The 21,229-nt window shown below is 38.3% G+C and overlaps 1 protein-coding gene across 1 annotated transcript in view; it reads right to left on the reverse strand.

Annotated features, from left to right (window-relative positions):
* Positions 1–21,229, reverse strand: part of LOC111155577 (MAM and LDL receptor class A domain containing 1) — a 757,926-nt gene that overhangs the window by 153,121 nt on the left and 583,576 nt on the right. Inside the window, exon 34 of the mRNA XM_022515825.1 lies at positions 7,154–7,417. Coding sequence (XP_022371533.1) covers positions 7,154–7,417 — 264 coding nt within the window. The remainder of the gene's footprint in view (positions 1–7,153; positions 7,418–21,229) is intronic.

Below are 21,229 nucleotides of genomic sequence, written 5' to 3' on the forward strand. Positions count from 1 at the left end.
TAAATCTTCCAAGTGTCAATCAACTTCATAAGACATGTTGACTAGTATAGGAGTATAAAGTTAGGAAGTAGGTAGACTACCCACTTTCCTATCTTTTTCACAGTCACATCCATCACTGGCAGCTTCCATGGGCCTCTCCTGGAACTTTCTGCATCTTCTCTCTCTGCTCAGGATCCAGGAGGCTGAACTATAAAGGACATATCCACATGCTTCTTTGTCCTCTAGCTTTTCCTTGGGTTTGGCTGATATGTAGAACCGGCAAGAAGTAACACGGATGGAAGAGGCTATGAGATCACCATGGGCTAGCTGTTCCCTGACCTTGCATCGGGCGGCTCTCTTTGATTCCAGGTTAAGACAAATCTTCCCTCTTCTCACATACTTTGGTCCAAGGGTGATAACAGCACCTGCTTTTACTATCTGTTGTGGTTTCTTTCTGCACACTACTTCCCTAAATAACTCCTTTATTGAATCATCTCAAATTTTAAAATATCAGTGTGCCATCTCTGTCTTGCCAGGATACTGACTGATGTAACATATGATGAACTGGGGGAATATCAATAAGAGGAATCCTCCTAATTTTGTGCTATTTTCCTTTATAATTAAACCATATTTATTTTTCCTCCTTTTTCTTTTCTTTCTTTTTTTTTTTAATGGAAGGGGGATATTTTTGGTAAAGATGTACCACTTCAGTTTATTAAAAAAAAATGTTTCCAGTGGAAAGACAATATTAAATATGAATTATTTTTAAATGCTGAACTCATCACAGGTTTACATAAACATTCTGATCCCTAAAACATTTATTTTTGCAAGAATAAAAGGCCTTTAAATACCATTTTCTATTGATTTTCCTGTTTAAATTATAACCACTTCAGAATCCTTATTCCTACCAACATTTAAATATGTACAAGGTTCTCAAAACCAACCAACTTAAAAAACAAAACAAAAAACCTCTTATTTTGTTCTATAACACATTCTAAGTGCCAGCTTCTTGGAAGAGTCAACAGTTGATGTCTCTCTTTGACTATTTTCTCTATAAAAGATTGGCTTCAGAATTCTCCCCTTCCTGTTCACAGCAAGTTTCCTTTCCAAAGTCACCAGGACTTTTGCTGTGCTTTTCCCAATGCATAGTTTTTAGGCCGAATCTTACATGATCTCTCAAAAACATTCCAACCTGTGAATACTCTTCATATTTAAGACTTTCTACCTCTCATTTATGGCTATCACTCTTCTTTTGCTGTCCTCTTGTGCCTGTGACAACATCTCTGTGTCTTTAAGCATTTTGTTTTTTTAACTGTCCTCCACCTTTTGTCTTCCTCTCTATGTTATCTCCTCCACACCCACAGCTTCAAGCCTGTATACTGAAGGCCATGTGATTTACATAAATCGCTTTATCTCTTTCCTGAGCTCCACATATCCATTCTGAATACATTCTGAGTATCTCCATGTGAATGTGCCATAAATACCACAATCACAACATGTTTAAAAATGAAGCCATAATCTTCGTCTCAGAGGTGCTTCTCTTCCCAGTATCCCCAGCTCAGGAAAGGGCAAATTTGCTGTCCTATTGCCCAAATCAGAAACATGGAAACTAATGTTGGTTACTTTCTCTTCCTCCTCACCTGACCATCTCTAAAGTCTAATCAAAATCTTTCCTTCACCTTCTTCCCCAATCAACTCCTGTGACATCTCCTAGCCAGCCCGTCCCTCACTGCAGCACATTCCCTGTACTACCTGAACAGTGGGGTGGCGGTGGTATGATGGGTGAGGAAGGACTCTTCAAGACCTACTCCCTGCTTATCTCTCCAGAGTTATTTCTACATTTCTCACCACAAATTCCACTCCAGTTATACAAAATTTGCTTTAGGCAAACAACTTTTTCTCTATTTCCAGACCATTCTTTAGTGGAATCAAGCACCTCTGCTTCACTTGCCTAATGACTACTATCTTTCTAAATTTGAACCTGAAATCACTTTTCTTATTAAAATTTACGGGTTCCCTAGCACCACTGTTAGGAAGTACCCTACACAGTCAGTAACACTGTGTTTATCTGTCACAGAACTTCTCACATTTTATTCTTGATTATCACCTTCAGTAACATATAATGTATCTACAACCTGAGTTGGTCTAATACCATATCCATCTATCATCAATGCCCATATAATATATGGCATAGATTACATTCTTAATGAGAGTTTGTGAATGAAGAAATGACTGAATTTTTAAAAAAATTACCATTCTAAATCAATAGGTAAACCCAGCAAAACAAACAAAAAAACTAGTATGTCTTTAATTTTGGTAAACTGTCATCATTAGGTATTTTTATCCTCTAAATTTGCCTAGCACTTTTTCCCCTAGTTTATTTTCATACAGTTCTCCTTAGAGACTCACAACTTAATCAAATATATCAGAGATGGATAGAAGCGATACTCTCATGATACCAGTCTATTCCTAGCATGGGCTTATTTCCCTTCAGGAGCAGAATTTCATATGTGACTCCATCATCAAACACCAAGTTTCCAGAGAGTGTCTCAAAGTATAAGGATACTGTACTTTCCTAAGCTTCTATTTAAATAGCATTCGTATTTGAAATCAAGTATCATATGACTCTATTGAACTTACTAAGATTTCTTTCAACCAAATTATATTAGAGCCCTGATGGGAATAGGGATAAATTATTTGGCAGGCTTTCTCTTCTTTATTCACTTCCATTTGTTTACCTTCCTCTAAGAAAATGTTATAGGATTTGACAAGCTGGCTTTATTACAGAAAGAATATACATATAGGAAATAACATGGAAACGGAAAACCAATCTCTAAGCCTAAACTAGGAAACGAAGTTCACTTCTTTATGACTGAAACCTTTAAACATCCAAATGCTGTCTCCCCTTTCTTGCATTCATCTGTACTCCTTTTCTGATAGTTATAATTCCTGATACCCACTCTAAATGAGACACTGAAATAGCCTTGTATTTCTTTCAGTGTCCCCTCTTACATTCCAAGATGTTTTTTACTACTTAAAAACTTTTTTACTACTTAAAAAAGAAAAGTGGTCATTAACAGGTAGTTTGTGTAGCCCTATCACTGCAACCTATGCCAAATATAGAATACAGTATAATATAACACCAAGAATACAAATAATTAAATGAGATGATAGTGGTGCTTTGACTCACTATGCTTTTGTGCTCACCTTAATGATGGGTGTAATTAACCATAACTTCTTAACCAACACTCTCCCTTCCTTAAATGAATAGGTTAGTTATAATGAAAGTAGAAGGTGCTGAATGCCAGGCTAAGGATTGTCCATATATTCTCTCAAATCCTCATAGCTCTAAAAGGCAATATTATGTGGATGCTAAGGCTGGTTCTAATAACTTTCCCAAGCCTGAACATGTAGTAAGTGATAAGGAGGATATTCAAACCCATGTCCTTAGGATTTACTATTCCATGAACTCTTATTGACATATCTACCCAGGTAGTTGGTCTAGGTCCAACCTCTACCTACATATATTCATTAAAATGAATATTTGCCTATAGCCCTTTCCTTGAGCCAGCTTCATAAATACTTACATTGGGAAGAAAGTTTACCTACGTGTCCTCGATCCATTTCCAAAAACATTTGTTAAAATGGTAACAAGTCCCATATACAACTACATCAAAAAATATCTAAAAATTAATTTAACCAAGGAGGTGAAAAATCTGTATGCTGAAAACTGTAATGATGTAAAATCTGTATGCTGAAAACTGTAAGATGTTGATGAAAGAAACTGAAAACAACACAAATGGAAAGATGTATCATGCTCATGGGTTGGAAGAATTAATACTGCTAAAAGGTCCAAAATATTTGAAGCAATCTACAGATTCAATGCAATCCCCATCAAAATACCCATTGTATCTTCCACAAAACTAGAACAAATAATCCTAAAATTTGTAGGAACTACAAAAGACTCCAAATAGCCAAAATCGTGAGAAAGAACAAAGCTGGAAGCATCACAATCCCAAATTTCAAACTATAATACAAAGCTATAGTAGTCAAAGTAGTATAGCACTAACAGAAATCATGCACACAGATCAACGGAATAGAATAGAGCTCAGAAATAAGCATGCACATAAGGCGACTAATTCATGACCAGGGAGACAAGAGTACACACTGGGGAAAAGACAGTCTCTTCGATTAATGGTGCTGAAAAACTGGATGGCTACATGCAAAGGGGTAAGTCCAGAGCATTTATGCCATATACACACATAAAATCAAAATGGATTAAGGACCTAAATGTAAGATCTAAAACCATACAATTAAAAGAAAACATAGGCAGTAAACTTTTGGACATTGGCCTTATTTTTCTGGATTTGTCTCCCCAGGCAAGGGAAACAAAAGTGAAAATTATCTATTTGGAGTACATGAAACTAAAAAGCTTTTACACAAAGCTACCATCAGCAAAAAAACCCAAAACCAAACAAAAACAACTACAAAACCCTACTACATGGGAAAAGATATTTGCAAATGATGTACCTGATAAGAGCTTATTATCCAAAACAAATAACTGCACACACACTCATCCACACACACGTAATCTAATTAAAAATGGGCAGAGAGGGGCACCTGAGTGGCTCAGTGGGTTAAAGCCTCTGTCTTCGGCTTAGGTCACGATCCCAGGGTCCTGGGATCGAGCCCCGCATTAGGCTCTCTGCTCATCAGGGAGCCTGCTTCCCCCTCTCTCTCTGCCTGCCTCTCTGCCTACTTGTGATCTCTGTCAAATAAATAAATAAAATCTTAAAAAAAAATGGGCAGAGGACCTGAAGAGACATTTTTTTTCAAAGAAGACATCCAGATGGCCAACAGAAACATGAAAATTTGCTCATCATTCATCATCAGGGAAATACAAATCAAAACTACAAAGAGGTATCACCTCACACTTGTAAGAATGGCCAATGTCAAAGACAGGAAGTGACAAGTGTTGTTTAGCATGTAGAGAAAAAGGAACACTTGTGTACTATTGGTAAGAATGTAAAATGGTGCAGCCATGATAAAAACAAAACAAAAATAAACAATAAAAACAAGAAATACTACAGCAGTTCCTCAAAAAAAATTAAAAACAGAACTACCCAGATGATCTAGAAATTCCACATCTGAGTATTTGTACAAAGAAAACAAAACACTAATTCAAAAAGATATATGCCCTCCTATGTTTATTGCCTTATTTATAATATCCAAGATATGGAAATCAAGCATCCATCAATATATGAATGGATAAAGATGTGATACACACACACACAAAAACACACACACATTCAAATACATACACACACAATGGAATATTATATAGCCAAAAAAAGAGAATGAAATCCTACCACTTGTGACAGTATAAATGGATGGAGAGGGTATTATGCTAAGTGAGTTAAGTCAGATAAAGAAGGACATGTACCATATGTTTTCACTCCTATGGGTAATCTTAAAAACAAGCAAAAACTGAAACAGAATCACAAACAAAGAGAACAAACTGGTGGCTGCCAGAGGGGAAAGGGGTTGTGGGGTGAACAAAATCATTCAAGGGGATTAAGAGGTACAAACTTCCAGTTATAAAATAAATAAGTCATGGGGATGAAAAGTACAGCATAAGAAATGTAGTCCATAATACTGTAACAATTTTGCATGGTGGCACACGGTAATAGCAACAACAAAAAAGATAAAAAACACATAGGCGCATTCTCCACATGAATGGCTCAGATATAAATAAAAAAGGAAATCAGGTAAGTTTAACAGAGATTAGTGTGACTACAAACAGAATGTTTCCAGAAATGCTAAGTAAACACAGCAAAGGAAATAGTAAAACCAAAAGACAACTGACAGAATGGGAGAAGATATTTGCAAATGACATATCAGATAAAAGGCTAGTATCCAAAAAATCAAAAATCTATAAAGAACTTAAACTCAACACCCAAAGAGCAAATACTCCAATCAAGAAATGGGCAGAAGACATAACAGACATTTCTGCAGAGAAGACATCCAAATGGCCAACAGACACATGAAATAGTGCTTATATGGCATTATTCATCAATTCATCTGTTGATGGACATCTGGGCCCTTTCCATAGTTTAGCTATTGTGGACAACAGCCATATTGACTGGCTACTATGGACATCACTTGGCATCAGGGAAATACAAATCAAAACCACAGTGAGATACCACCTCACACCAGTCAGAATGGCTAAAATTAACAAGTCAGGAAATGACAGATGCTGGCGAGGATGCGGAGAAAGGGGAACCCTCCTACACTGTTGGTGGGAATGCATGCTGGTGCAGCTACTCTGGAAAACAGAATGGAGGCTCCTCAAAAAGTTGAAAATAGAGCTACCCTATGACCCAGTAATTGCACTACTGGGTATTTACCCCAAAGATACAAATGTAGTGATCCAAAGGGGCACGTGTACCTGAATGTTTATAGCAGCAATGTCCACAATAGCTAAAATCTGGAAAGAGTCCAGATGCCCACTGACAGTTGAATGGATAAAGAAGATGTGATATAGATATATATATATCTCTATATATCTCTCTCTATATAGAGATATATATCTATATGATGAAATAGTATGCAGCCATCAAAAATGAACTCTTGCTATTTGCAACAACATGGATGGAACCAGAGGGTATTATGCTAAGTCAAATAAGTCAATCAGAGAAAGGCAATTATCACATGATCTCACTGATCTGAGGAATCTGAGAAACAGACAGAAGGTCATAGGGGAAGAGAGGAAAAAATGAACTAAGATGAACAACAGAGGGAGACAAACCATAGAAGACTCTTAATCTCAGGAAACAAACCAAGGGTTGCTGGAGGGAAGGGGGTTTTGGGGGGATGGAGTGACTGGGTGATGGACATTGGGGAGGGTATGTGTTGTGGTGAGTGCTGGGTGCTATGTAAGACTGAATGAATCACAGACCTATACCCCTGGAACAAATAATACATTATAAGTTAATTTAAAAAACGCTAAGAAAGGCCTACATGCTTTGTTTAGCAACATAATACAAGCAACTATATTACTGATGAGAAAATCACAGTAAGACTCTAGAGAACTTTGTTTCACCCGTCAAGCTCTCTTTATAATTTCCAAACTGCATTTCTTCCCTGGCACACCGAGTTAGTGAAAATAACTCACAGCAGCTGGATTCATCTTCATTAAAGTGACAGTCGGGCACTCCATCGCATAGCAGGAGGGATGGGATACACTCGTCGCTCGAGCACTGGAACTCCATTTTACCACAGCGCTGAGGAGTGGGGCTGAGAGAACAATCCATTTCATCAGAGCCATCTATGCAATCTTCCTGACCATTACATTTCCCCGAGAGAGGGACACACTGGAGTGTGTAGATACAAGAAAATTGATTGGCTTCACAGGGTGATGGCCGGGGTGCCACAGGACCTAAACAGAAAGCAAGCCATTTCCGTATTAGGAGAATTATTGCTCTGTCCATTGTTGAAACATTATAGGATACATTTATTACTGGGTAAAAATGAAAAATTATGGTAATTTAAGTAAATTAATCTTCAATTAGGAATGACAGGAGCTCTACAAAACATCCAAGTGCTATTAGAGAAGATGTCTCTTCTTAACCTCAGAAACGATATTCTTAAAAAAAAGGACACTTCCAAATTAAAGAAAAAATTTTGGTTCATCAGTCTTAAATTTTACCACTAAATAAGATTTTCCTCGAGAGTAAAGATATTTTATGCAGTAAGGTAAGCATTTTGGAAAGCTGCATTCACAATTTTCAAATTTTGTGAAGGGAACTGTCATTCTACCAGTAGGAAATTAATAAACATTCTGTGGTTCCACTTGGGAGATTTGGCTCCTGAGACCCTGGTTAGGACAGGGTCACAGAAGCAAACCTCCGCCATGGCTCTATCACACTCCTCTCTGCCTCTGGGTCTTGATGACAGCTCAAAGGTCACATGCTACCATATGTAAAGGGCCAACAAAGTCATACTGGATGGCAAAACCCTGCACTAGCAGGCATCCTGAAGATAATGTGGTTCAAACCCAAATCGACTTCTTTTACAAATGAGGACCTGGAAGCCCATAAATTTTAAGGGCCCAAAGGCATAATACTAGTTTAATAAATTATTAGCACATGAAACTATTCTGCAGAAATCAGCTCTCAGTCAAACCTAAAGCATGAAAAAAGACTGTTGACTTGTTGCAATTTCCAGAGGTCAGAAATACATGAGAGTATACATAAGTGCACTAATTTGCTGGAACATTATAGTAGAATGGTCCTTACACTTCATACTGTCTGAGAGTAGTTGATGGGTGACTCATCAGTATATCAAGAGAGAAAAAAATACATAATAGTGGGGACCAGTTCAGGAATAGTTTTGTGTTCTTTACATCTTAAAACAACTTTTACTCATAAATTATTTAAATTATATGTAAAATTATATATTATATCTTATATAGAAGATATAGGATATAAAAATTACATAATTATATATAAGATGTAGATTACATATATGTAATATTGTGAGATTATGTAAGAATGGTAATTAATTATATAATTATTTAAGAATAATTTGTTTTATGCATTAAGATGGTGATGTGACTTATTAAGACAAAAAAAAAAAACCAGAATCTGACACTTCCTCTTCCCCCTGATTCGCTCACTAGAGGTAATATATCTAGGATATATTTAGACTCAAACTCTGTGGGGAAAGCCATATATTTGAGGGAACCTTCCATGGAAACCAGCATATTGAACTGGAGACTCTGCTACCTTGTTCTTATTTAGCGACTGACAGGTCAGAGCAGCATAGAGAGTTATATGCTCCCACATATACGTGGGATCAGGAACATGACAAGGATGGCCACTCTTGCCACTGTTGTTCAACATAGTACTAGAAGTCCTAGCAATAACAATTAGACAACAAAAAGAAATAAAAGGTATTCAAACTGGCCAGGAAGAAGTTAAACTTTCTCTCTTTGCAGATGACATGATAATTTATATGGAAAACCCAAAAGACTCCACACCTAAACTACTAGAACTCATACAGCAATTCAGTAATATGGCAGGATACAAAATCAATGTACAGAAATCAGTTGCTTATACACTAACAATGAAAATATAGAAAGGGAAATTCCATCTACTAGAGTACCAAGAACCATAAGATACCTGGGAATAAACCTAACCAAAGAGGTAAAGAATCTGTCCTCGAGAAACTACACAACACTTATAAAAGAAATTGAAGAAGACACAAAAAGATGGAAGACCATTCCATGCTCATGGATCAAAAGAATACACATTGCTAAAATGTCTATACTGCCTAGAGCCATCTATACTTTCAATGCCATCCCAATCAAAATTCCACTGACATTTTTCAAAGAACTGGAACAAATAATCCTATAATTTGTATAGAAACAGAAGAGACCCCTGCATTGCTAAGGAAATGTTGAAAAAGAAAAACAAAACTGGGGGCATCATGTTGCCTGAATTCAAGCATTACTACAAAGCTGTGATCACTAAGACAGCATGGTACCAGCACAAAAACAGACACATAGACCAGTGGAACAGAGTAGAGAGCCCAGATACGGACCCTCAACTCTATGGTCAAATAATCTTTGACAAAGCAGGGAAAAAAATACATGGGAAAAAAGACAGTCTCTTCAATAAGTGGTGCTGGGAAAATTGGACAGCTATGTGTAGAAGAATGAAACCTGACCATTCTCTTACACCATACACAAAGATAAACTTGAAATGGATACAGGACCTCAACGTGAGGCAGGAATCTATCAAAATCCTACAGGAGAACATAGGCAGTAACCTCTTCGACATTGGCCACTTCTTTCAAGATATGTCTCCAAAGGCAAAGAAAACAAAAGCGAAAATTTATTTTTGGGACTTCATCAAGATCAAAAGCTTCTGCACAGCAAAGGAAACAGTCAACAAAACAGAGAGGCAACCCACAGAATGGAAGAAGATATTCACAAATGACACTACAGACAAAGGGCTGATATCCAAGATCTATAAAGAACTCCTCAAACTCAACACACACAAAACAGACAATCATGTCAAAAAATAGGCAGAAGACATGAACAGACACTTCTCCAAAAAAGACATACAAATGGGTAACAGACACATGAAAAAATATTCATCATCATTGGCCATCAGGGAGATTCAAATCAAAATCACATTGAGATATCACCTTACATCAGGCAGAAGGGCCAAAATTAGCAAGACAGGAAACAACAAGTGTTGGAGAGTATGTGGAGAAAGGGGAACCCTCTTACACTGTTGGTGGGAATGCAAGTTGGTGCAGCCACTTGGGAAAACAGTGTGGAGATTCCTTAAGAAATTAAAAATAGAGCTTCCCTATGACCCTGCAATTGCACTACTGGGTATTTACCCCAAAGATACAGATGTAGTGAAAAGAAGGGCCATCTGTACCCCAATGTTTATAGCAGTGCCTCAGTGAGGGACATCTCTGAAAGGGCCAGTGCGGTTCCAGAGCCCAGTGACATGGGCTGAGGCCCCTACCGCACCTGCCTCGTCCCCTACCGTCCCTCTGCCCAGTCCCACTCCCTTTGCTTCACGGGGCTTGCTGCTGGGAGGATTTCTAGTCCGCTTTCTGCATAGGAATCTGTGCCTCGGGGTCCACTTCCCTGGGAACCCGACCTAAGATACTCTCTAACCAGCAAAATGTATCTTGTTTTAAACCGAATTCCTCTGAATCACTTCTTAAATTTTCCACTGAAGTATTTCTGATGCAAGAGGAACACGAACTTGCATCTCTAGGGGAGTCTAAATAGGCTCTTAGCCAGAAGCAGTTCTCCACACGCTCAGCATTTCTCTTAAGTCTCTTGTTTTATCTAATGAAAATTCTCTATTCTACTACAGAATATATCCGTGCTTTTTTCTAATATAAAAAACTTCCTCCAGGTATTCAAATGAAATGAGCACTCTGGGAAGATGTGGCATATTTATCTTCTGAATTCAGCGCGTTCTGCTGCACAATCCCTTCGAGAAGTTCAGAAAGTGTTCCTAAAATTTTAATAAATGTATTTATTCTGGGGTGTCACCCGTGGAGTCAGCTAATCATTACAGGTGATATCTTTGTCATACAATCCTGTAAAAAATGAACAGTATTAATTGTTCTTTTTTATAACCAGAATATTCTCAGCACAATCTTAAACACAGATTACTGAATGAAAAAAAAAAAAATAGTCAATCGGAAAAGGCGAAGTATTGCCAGATTCTAACTATATGATATTCTGGAAAATGCAAAACTGTGGACAGAAAAATGCTCAGTGGTTGTCAGGGGTTGGGGGGAAGAAGAGATTAATGAACGATGCATAGGGGACTTTAGAGCGGAGAAATTCTTCTGTATGACACTGTAATAGTAGCTACGTGTCATGCCACAGACTGAATGTTTGTGTCCCCCCGCCCTAGTTTCATACGCTGAAATGTGGTGAAATCTGGAGGTGGGGCCTTCCAGAGGTGATTAGCTCATGACGGTAGAGCCCCCATGGACATAAAAATAACTCTTGGTCCTTCCACCTTGTGAGCACACAGCAAGAAAGCATCGTCTAAGAGAAAGCAGTGACAATATACCTCAGAATCTGTATGCTAACCTGTAACTCATATTTGATGTTCTGCTTCTGAAATTTTTACGTTCTAGTTTCTCCAGATCCCTTCTGAAATTCAACATTTAAAGTACACAATGCTTTCGGGGCACCTGGGTGTCTCAGTTGGGTAAGTGTACAACGTCTGATTTTTAGCTCAGGTCATGATCTCAGGGTTGTGGGATTGAGTTCTGTGTGGGGCTCCACACTCGGCGCTGGGTCTGCTTGTCCCTCTCCCTCTGCTCCTCCCCTATGTGCACTCTCTGTCTAACTCCAATCAATCAATCAATCAATCAAATCTTAATAAAAAATAAAGTACACAATATGATGAAAAATATAGAGTACACAGGCCAAGCACACTAACCCATTATTTACCAGGCCCAGTGAGCCACTTAGGCAGGTTGTTTAAAACCAGGGGAACTTAAGTGCGAGGCCAGTGAATACACAAGGGAACAAATGCCAGATCAGTCCCAAGCCTAGCACACTCTGTTGGAAATGTACGTTGCGGTTCACTGCATAACAACGTGGCCAGAGCAGAACAAAGACCTCCGCCAGGAAGGTGAGCTAAAATAACACATTCAGGGCTCACAGTGTCCTTTCCATATACCCCGAAGGGCTCCGTCAGCATAGAGAAAGTGGAAGAAAGTAGGAGAGAGAGAAGGTTGCTCATATGGCGGAGATTGTGACAGGGAAAGACAGGAGCAGGAAAAAAGACACTTCAGGAAAATGGTGGACTCATTTTAACAATATGATTCGCTGTTAAACTTAAAAGTACTTCTTGTTGTTAAGTCACCATCTCTCGGGCTGTATCTGATGGGAGGTATTGGGTGGATCTGAGGTTGGGGCAGGAGGAAGCCAGAGGCCAGTGGGCAAGCCTGGTGCACGTGCGCATGCACACACACACACACACACACACACACACACACTATCTCATATTAGCCGTAGGGGAAAGTGTCTCAAATGATTTCCAAGTCTAATGGGTGATGAGATCGATAATGTGGTGTATCTCCTGCTGCAGTCTGCAACTGATTTACTCTCTGTATGTTAAAGCCGACGCAAGGCGGTCCCAACAGTAAAGCTATGCTCCCGCGCTACCTCCTGCCAAGGATGATTCCTCCAGGGGAGACGAAGTGAGGGGGTACAGCCAGCATCACAAAGTGTGCCGAAGTCACCACCCTCTTGTTTGCGCTGCATGAGGAGTGCGGGAAGCACACAGGCATTCACTTCAGTGTGTTTCAGCAGAAAACAGGTTAAGACATGCTGCTTTAGAGTACAGGGGATCTGGATGGCCGTTTGTTTTGACAGGAGTCGTTCTGAAACCAGCAGAAAAATCCCACCATGGAAGCTATTCTAGCGCCATCAAGAAAGGGCAGGTGCGTCACTGCGACCACCTATTTGCCACGTCTACTGCCTGGTTTTTGCTCAGAGTCTGGACAATCCAAGCCAGAGGTGGAGAAGTTTCGACCTTCGTTTGAAAATACGGTGACATCTTAATGTCCAAAGGAGCACACATGAAGTGTGGGCTCAATATTTCTTAAATGGATGAATAATAAGGGAATGGCTTATAATAGTAGTTTTACTTTCCTCGATAATATGCAGTGAAATAATCAAAATGGATAAAATAACGAATGCACTGACTAAATGACTATGCCCATTGATTTAATTAGCCATGAGACAGGGTAGACCAGAAAAATAGAGACCAAGAAGTTCTCTCAAAAATAACCTTCCAATGTATTTTAAGAAATCTATAATTTAGCAACTAAAGCTATCATACATTCATACGGACACTATGAGTTTTTACCAATTGCTTCAGAAGGTTTATGGGATTTTTACATGTAAGGACTTTGAAAGACCACACTCTCTATATGAATAAATCTGCCCTTTTGGTTTTGCAATAAATCTCAGGATATGGTAGAAAAAACGAAAACAAAACACCTGGGATAAAAGGGAACTGAGACTGTTTAACATTCATATTCCCAGTAACTAAGACATTCTTCTGAACACCACAGTCTACTTCATTCTATGCTCTACACACAGTTATAATTCCAGATATTTTGGGGTCTTTATTTTGTCCTACAGGATGTTGAACTTCCTTAGTCACTCAGTTTGGGAAGCAGTTGAAATATCTTTCTCATACCAATAAAAACTACTTCATACCGATGATTTACAGTGAAACACAGTGAAACATTCTTATGATTTTCATATAAATTCAATAAGAGCCTAGAGTCCCAAGGATAATCAGATGGATTTTTATCTTTATGATTAATATGCTTAGTGAAGACAAAATTGATTGCCTGTTTTGAAAGGAAAAAAATATGCACAAGGAAGTTCAGTTTTAAAGAGCAGGAAGTAAGCTGTTGCCAAATATTGCCATACCCAATGACATAAATGGTAAAATGCTCACTGTAAAATATATCGGTTATAAATGGGTAATTGTCTCTGGCACACATCTCATGAATAATACTCAGAAACATGACAAAACATTATAAGATTATAGGAGGGGAAAATGTGTATATATATACACACACACACACACACACACACACGCATGCACACACACACGTATATATTTAATTTTAATTCTTTAGAACTTTTAGTTTGAGGCTATTTTGAGTTATAATTTTATGTTTCCTATTTCCTGAAGGACCTTCATAAAGTATAAAAATATTCATTTCTTTTTTCATTAATAATGGTTATTTCTAATTTGGAGTCCTAAGAAAATCATTTTGATCTACTTTAATCTCCATATCTAATAGCTTAAATATTCCTGAAAAGATGGAATGTGACCTCTGTTTGGACTAAAGAGAAACAGAAGAGTAGGGGCACACAGAGACGTCTGGGGCGCATGCAGAGTATGTGAGAAGTCAGGAGGGCTTACACGGTTTGTCAGAAGGGCTACACAAACGAGAAATGTCAAAAGTCTGACAGAAGAGACCAAAGTCAGGGACATCTAAAAGCTTCCAGAAGTTGGATCCAGCATGGAAGCTGATAAGGGCCTGAGAACAGATGCCAAATAGAAAGGCATCATTATTTTCAAAGGAAGGAGCTGTGGCCACTCAAGGCTAAGCTATAATAAATATAGAAGAAAGCTGAGTGAATTTCAAAATGTATACAGACATACGTATAATGTGTATATGTGCATTTGTGCAAATACCGTGAGTTCACCCGTATGCACACATGTACTCACGCACATTGGTGGGTGGTTTGAAAGCACGGAGCTCTTTGCTATTGACAGAAGGGTGGGGGAAGGAGAAGGCGGTGGGGGATAGGCACCAGAAGGGAAGCACACATGAGGCTATAGAGGGGTGAGTACTCTACTGCCCTAGTTCCCACTCCCCCCCAGCTCATATGGAGGTCACATGCTTAAAAGAAAATCAAGAATACATTTAGGGAACATCAAGAGTTGAGGAAACAGGACCTAATTCAGAGGCCCCCAAAGAGTGATCCCTTTTACTCCACATCAACGTTTGCCACGATTATGGCCAACTCCTTCCTAAAGGAAAAACAGTGATGGTAATGTAAATGGCTGAGATTGCATAAATGAAGAATTTTCTGCCATTAACTAACCTCAAATAATCTAAAACGTGTGTGAATGTGGGAACATATATAAAATGTTGCTGGTCATTTCTTTCTTGTCATGAAGCCTGGAGCCCAGACAGACCCTAGTGGATTAACTGATTCATTCCTATTTTATCATTTCCAGATGGTGTGATAGTTCCCGGTCAGACACATCTATGCTGGTGTGGCCTTAGCTATACTCCGTGTTGGACCAGGTTGTGCACTTGACCTAACTGACTGCTGTTGTTCACTTGGTAGCTCTGGCCCACATTAACTACAACTTTATTGAATAGTTTCAAAAAAAAAAAAATATCCCCCAATGCTGAACTCTTGACTTCTAATTTTAGGGCCATTATTCTTAAATACATTCCTTTTTAAATTCATGCTTCATATTGTTTCCAGGTTACATTCCCCAAAGGAAGACTCCTGCTCAAAAAATGGTTCTCCAATGCTTTACAGGATTTAGGGCTGAAGTACCACTGTCCAGATGCCTGACTCAGCCTCACCCATGTTCTCCCTCTTAAGCCTATAACTGCGGAGGAAATAACGAACATTTCAGATATGATGGTGTTATACTCTTTGCTGGCTGGGAAAGGACCAGGAAAGAAAATGTTGTTGGCAAGCTTTTATTTACAGAAATTTTGAGTATTTTGGCACCGATCAATTATTAGATTTTTGTCTAAGCATAGAAGGCTTGAGATGGAGAGTAGGAAGCTATCTCTCCATCACACACCAAAAAGGCACTGAAGGGAGTCTAAAGAGTTTTAAGCAATCTGCAGTGAGAGAAGATTGTTCAGTTTCATACACACTTAAGAAACACCTGCTGTACATGTCTTAGGAAGGCCAAAGTACAGATAGATGATGTACTGAGGTAGGTGGTAGAGAAGACCACTCAGGGGTCAAATAGAATTCTATGGTGGTCTTTCAGAGATCTCTCAGCCGTAGTGTCTTGACTACTTCTATGACCCAACCAGAAAAAAATGGCTGTGATATCATCACTTCCAGTTAATAGGGCACTGTGCACTGGAGACAGAGAAAAATAGAGCTATGTTTAATTTAGTCAATATTAACTTTTGAGAAATATTAATCAGTAGCTCACCTCTAAGTTCAGAGTGTTGTATGTGATTATTATTATTTTAAAAACCACATAATTTTTAAGATTAATTTTTCCCTTCTGATGAAATGATTAAAAGTGATTACTTTGAAGTATATTGGGTTATCTTGCCCCATATGGGATTCTACAGAAGGAAAGAATAACATTATGTTAATTATATTACAATCAGAAAGACCAGAAGGGGCAAACAGCAAAGTCAGGATATTCTAGAACTTGGACTTACCTCCTAATTGATCAATCATTTGCCCCACCTGGCAGAAACAAACCAGTTATCATTTCTTTAGAGCTGTTTTTACCAAAACCTGGTTATTTCCCTAACTTCATGTTTTCTGTTTTGAGCAAGTTTATGTTAGTGAAAATAACTCATATGTATGAAACCATTTATTCTTCATTAAGCCATGAAAGTTGTGTTTTATTTGCTTTTGTTGTTTTCTATTTCTGTCACTTCCAACTATTCCCAGAAAGAGTAACCAGTCATTTCTGGGTAAAATGTTGTCACAGGCCAATAAGATGTTATCAGAAAAACCGTTATGAGAATTATTGAAGTCACTTGATTTTTAATTAAAAAAAAATCTTCTTAAAATTTTTTTTTTGTTTTTTTTTTGTTTTTAGTGAAGCAGTGTCAATTTTTGTTCTATTCCTTAGGCAACAAACAAACAAACTTGTTTTCATAAAGTCTGGATGTTTTCTAGGTAACAACATATGTGTTCCAGGGAATTAGGAAAACCATGATAAAAGTAGACTCTAATAGCCCAAGAGAACAAAACAGAGCCAGATTGACCTTGGCAATGAAAAACTCCCAGAATGTCTCAGACACACTTGGCCTGGTAAAACAGTTGGCCCTATTTCTGAGTGAAAAGAAAGGATTTAGCAAAGGTTATGATAATTTCCAAACATGACTAGGAATTTAGGAGTTAATTACTGCTTTCATATGGTAGAGAAATGGCTATATTACTACACCATGTTTTGTTTTATATAGATGTTATATTACTTATACATTAAAATATATATTATGTATATATTATATGCCATACATACAGAAATATGTACATTTATATGCTAGTTATCAGTGCTCACGTAAAAGCATTCACCTTTAAGACAGAGTTAGAACAATAACCTGTGTTTATCTTCAGGTTCAGAGGGAGGTACTTGTCAAATCCAGCCAACCTAACGGAGTATGGTTCATAACGGGACTGAGTTTTTCATGGTTTTAATTTGGAACTTTCCCCCTAATTTAACAAAATTCCTTCCAGCCTGATAATAAGTAAGAAATCAAGTAAGAACCATTTCATAGTATAACAAGCAAGCTTCTCCAAACATAGGCAAGGGGAACCCAGGTCTTGCCAGCATAAGCCAGCCTGGTATTAGTTTTTAATGCCATTTTCTGGTTCTTGTGTTTTGTTTTGTTTTTCCTTTAAATGTAATGTCCCTTCCTTGAGTAAAAAGGAATTATCCCATCCTTTGATAAACTGTAAGGACTTCATAACCCACAATAATAGATTTAAAGTCTAGCGGCGCCTGGGTGGCTCAGTGGGTTAAAGCCTCTGCCTTCAGCTCCGGTCATGATCCCGGGGTCTTGGGATCGAGCCCCATATCAGGCTCTCTGGGGCTCGGGTCATGATCCCGGGGTCCTGGGATGGAGCCCCATATCAGGCTCTCTGCTTAGCAGGGAGCCTGCTTCCTCCTCTCTCTGTGCCTGCCTCTCAGCCTACTTGTGATCTCTTTCTGTCAAATAAATAAATAAAACCTTAAAAAAAAAAAAGATTTAAAGTCTAATAATATTCTCTAAGCCAAAAAGTGAACTGGGGTTGACTGGTTACCATTTTCTTTCAGCTTTTTTGGTAATCATCACTACTCATTTTAAAATTAGGCTCATGATTCACTAACTGAATCAAAATTATAAAAATGAACCATACATTAAAATCATGTTTAAATAATTTATCTATAATTACTATACACTTCTGATATAAAATGAATATCTATTCTGTATCATGTGCTGACTTGGAATTTATTTTAGATTTTTCTCAACATAAAGTTAAAGATCACTCATTCTCACTAAAATTAAAACACACACACACACACACACACACACACACACACACAGAACAAGATAATGACAATGGTGATTTTTTAACATGGGCCAAAAAAAAAAGACTGAAAATAAGCCATGAATATCATAAAACACCATGTAAACTATATTATAGGAGAGCTGTAAACTTTAAGCTAAGAGAATCTGCAACAGGGTTTGGCTTCCTGTGGGAAGTATCAAGGATAAATTCATGAAAAAGGCGGTTTTGCTCTGCCCTTCAAAGTAGAAAAGCATTTACACAAGAGGAGGTAAAGGGCAGGGCGTTCCCAGCCATAGAAGTAGTGGGTCCAAAGTCATGGAGGTGGAAGACTCTGGGCATAGTTGGATAGAGGGAGGGGGTGCTATTTTGAGGTATTATTTCATAGACAGAGACAGATAAGACAAGAGTTGTACTAAAGGATATGAAACTTATTTAGTAGGTAATTGAGAGCCTATAAGCATTTTTCTTCTTCTTTATAACTTGTATGAATTTGTGTATTTTGATTAGTTTCCCTTTTATTTCCCCTCTCTCTGTTAGAATCCAGACAGATAATTTACTATTCTTGGTTAACTTTATAATTTGGTCCATATGCTTCAGAGTATTCAAGATTGATTATGATTAAAAAGAGAACTGGCCATTACGCAGACCTGGATGGTGTGGAGATTAGATATGAGAGGATAACCTAAGGGACCCTGACGCATGGGCTTGGTTAAGGGTATGCTTCCAAACAACAATTTTAATTCTGACAGAATGACACAGGGACTGTTAGAAATCATTCAGAGTGATGACAGGGGAGTAGATAGACCAGTTTCCAAAGCAAGTTTTCAAAGACAGTGGAATTAGCCAGTTTTACCCTCTGATGTACTTCATCTCACTTGCTTCCCACTTGTTTTTCTGAGTTAGATTCTCAGTATTCTATTTAATTTTTGGAACTATCCAAAATCCTTTCAACAAACTTAGTTTCTACTTAAGTTAACCCAAGTCAGATTCTGTTGCTTGGGGGGAAAAAAATCGTTATTGTGTTGAATAAGAAAGATGCCAGATCTACTTTTCTATAATAGGTCCTAGAAGATGAATTTGGTAGTTTGCTACATGTAAGTAAATTAGATAAATCAGTAATGCAGCCATTACAGAGATTCTGGTGACTAATAAGGATGACTTGAACTAGAGTTTGAACAGTAAAATGGAAGCAAAGGGGTGGGGGAGGCAAAATCTATAGAATCTGCTGCCTGAGGTGTGTTTAGACTAAGGTAATGGAGGGGTTAAAACACACACACACACACACACACACACACACACACACACACACACACAACTTCTGCTTGTAAGTGCTCTTCCAATCCAAATCCAGGACAGTACACAGTAGATTTCCAACTAACCTGGCTGAAGGGCCGTCCTGCTCAAGTTCACCAACACACCAAAGAGTGAGGACCTTCTCTAACTGCAATGTCACCTCTGCTTTCCCCTGTCTGCCTTACCCTTACCTTACCCCCTTTCTGCCCCCCGCCTCCTTCTCTCTGGACTCTCTCCCTTTCTCCATCACTCTCTATGCATTCCTTCCGCTTTCCTGATCCTCTTGTACAAACCCAGCCCTGCGTGATTTGGAAGGGACTTAGGAGATCATCTATTTCAGCTCCCTGATGAAGAAACATGGTCTAAGGAGTTACAATGATTTTCTGAGAATTGTACAGTTATTTAGTGACACAGTCATGATTTAGACTCGTGTCTCCACAATTTTAGTCCAGCTGTCACTTCCTCAGCACTCAGTACATGTTTATTCCAAATGTCATGTAACACTTTATGTAACTTCTCTCCCCAGATCGTGAAGTGAATCCAATGGAGCATACTTCCTGGCATGTCACTATGGGGGCCCTGATACCCCCATTGGAGAAATACTGGTTCAATTGATGATTTTCTAAAAACATCTGCCTGAATCGACCACAAAGCACTGCTGTAAAAACTATACCTAAAGATTCTGGATTTTGGATGTGGGTTTGGTTGGAGGCACCTCTTTTGTAGAAACTTACAGAAAGAAGACATGGTTTAATGCCAAAGATCTTACTGTTTATTCATTTGTTTGTTTGTTTTTAACTATCTTCAAACGCAGAATCTGTCCTATAATATAGTGGGCAAGAACCTAAGGCAAATGTTAGCAACTCTGTTCACACAACTAGTTATCATTATTATTATGATTATTTAGAATAATAGTAACTTTTCAGCCCAAATTTCCTAGTCATTGTGTTAGACTCTGGAGATGAAATAAACAGGCTCCTCTTGCTCATGAGGAGCTCAAATTAGTGGGAAGTGATGTATAAATGCATGTACGTGTTTATATGTATGTATATATATATACATATGTACGTATGTATGTTTGCATTTGTGTGAGAAGAGCTAAGAGTAAGTAGGGGAAGGAAAGAAATGGAAGATATAGGACAGGGAAGACTTTGATGGAACAGTGACTGGGAGGAACTAAGAGTGGAAATGACCGAGAACATTTACTCTTGAAAGAGGATTTTTCCTGAGACAAATGGTGACAAAAAAGAGTTTGGTTGTGGATATAGTCACATTTAGAGGTAGAAACAAGAGGTTAAGAGTGTTTGTTATTTAAGGGAGTTATTCTCTATTCAAGGGATATAAGAACATTGGCAGAGTGAAGGATGTTCAAGGGAATAGCTGGGAGATTTGAGGATTATTGTAGAAAATCAGTGCCAGGGAATGGGAAATAGATGTGTGTAGGACCCTTGACCACCAGCTAAGGTGATAAACCAAAACATTTAGTGGTCCCAGTGAACATGAGCAGCAGCAGATTTGGAAAATACAAATGGTTATAGTAACCGAATTTCAAAGACCAATAAAGCCAGTATGACTGAACATGTCCTG

The sequence above is a fragment of the Enhydra lutris genome, unplaced genomic scaffold, assembly GCF_002288905.1.
Source record: "Enhydra lutris kenyoni isolate GAN:26980312 unplaced genomic scaffold, ASM228890v2 scaffoldscaffold42, whole genome shotgun sequence".
Lineage (NCBI taxonomy): Eukaryota > Metazoa > Chordata > Mammalia > Carnivora > Mustelidae > Enhydra > Enhydra lutris.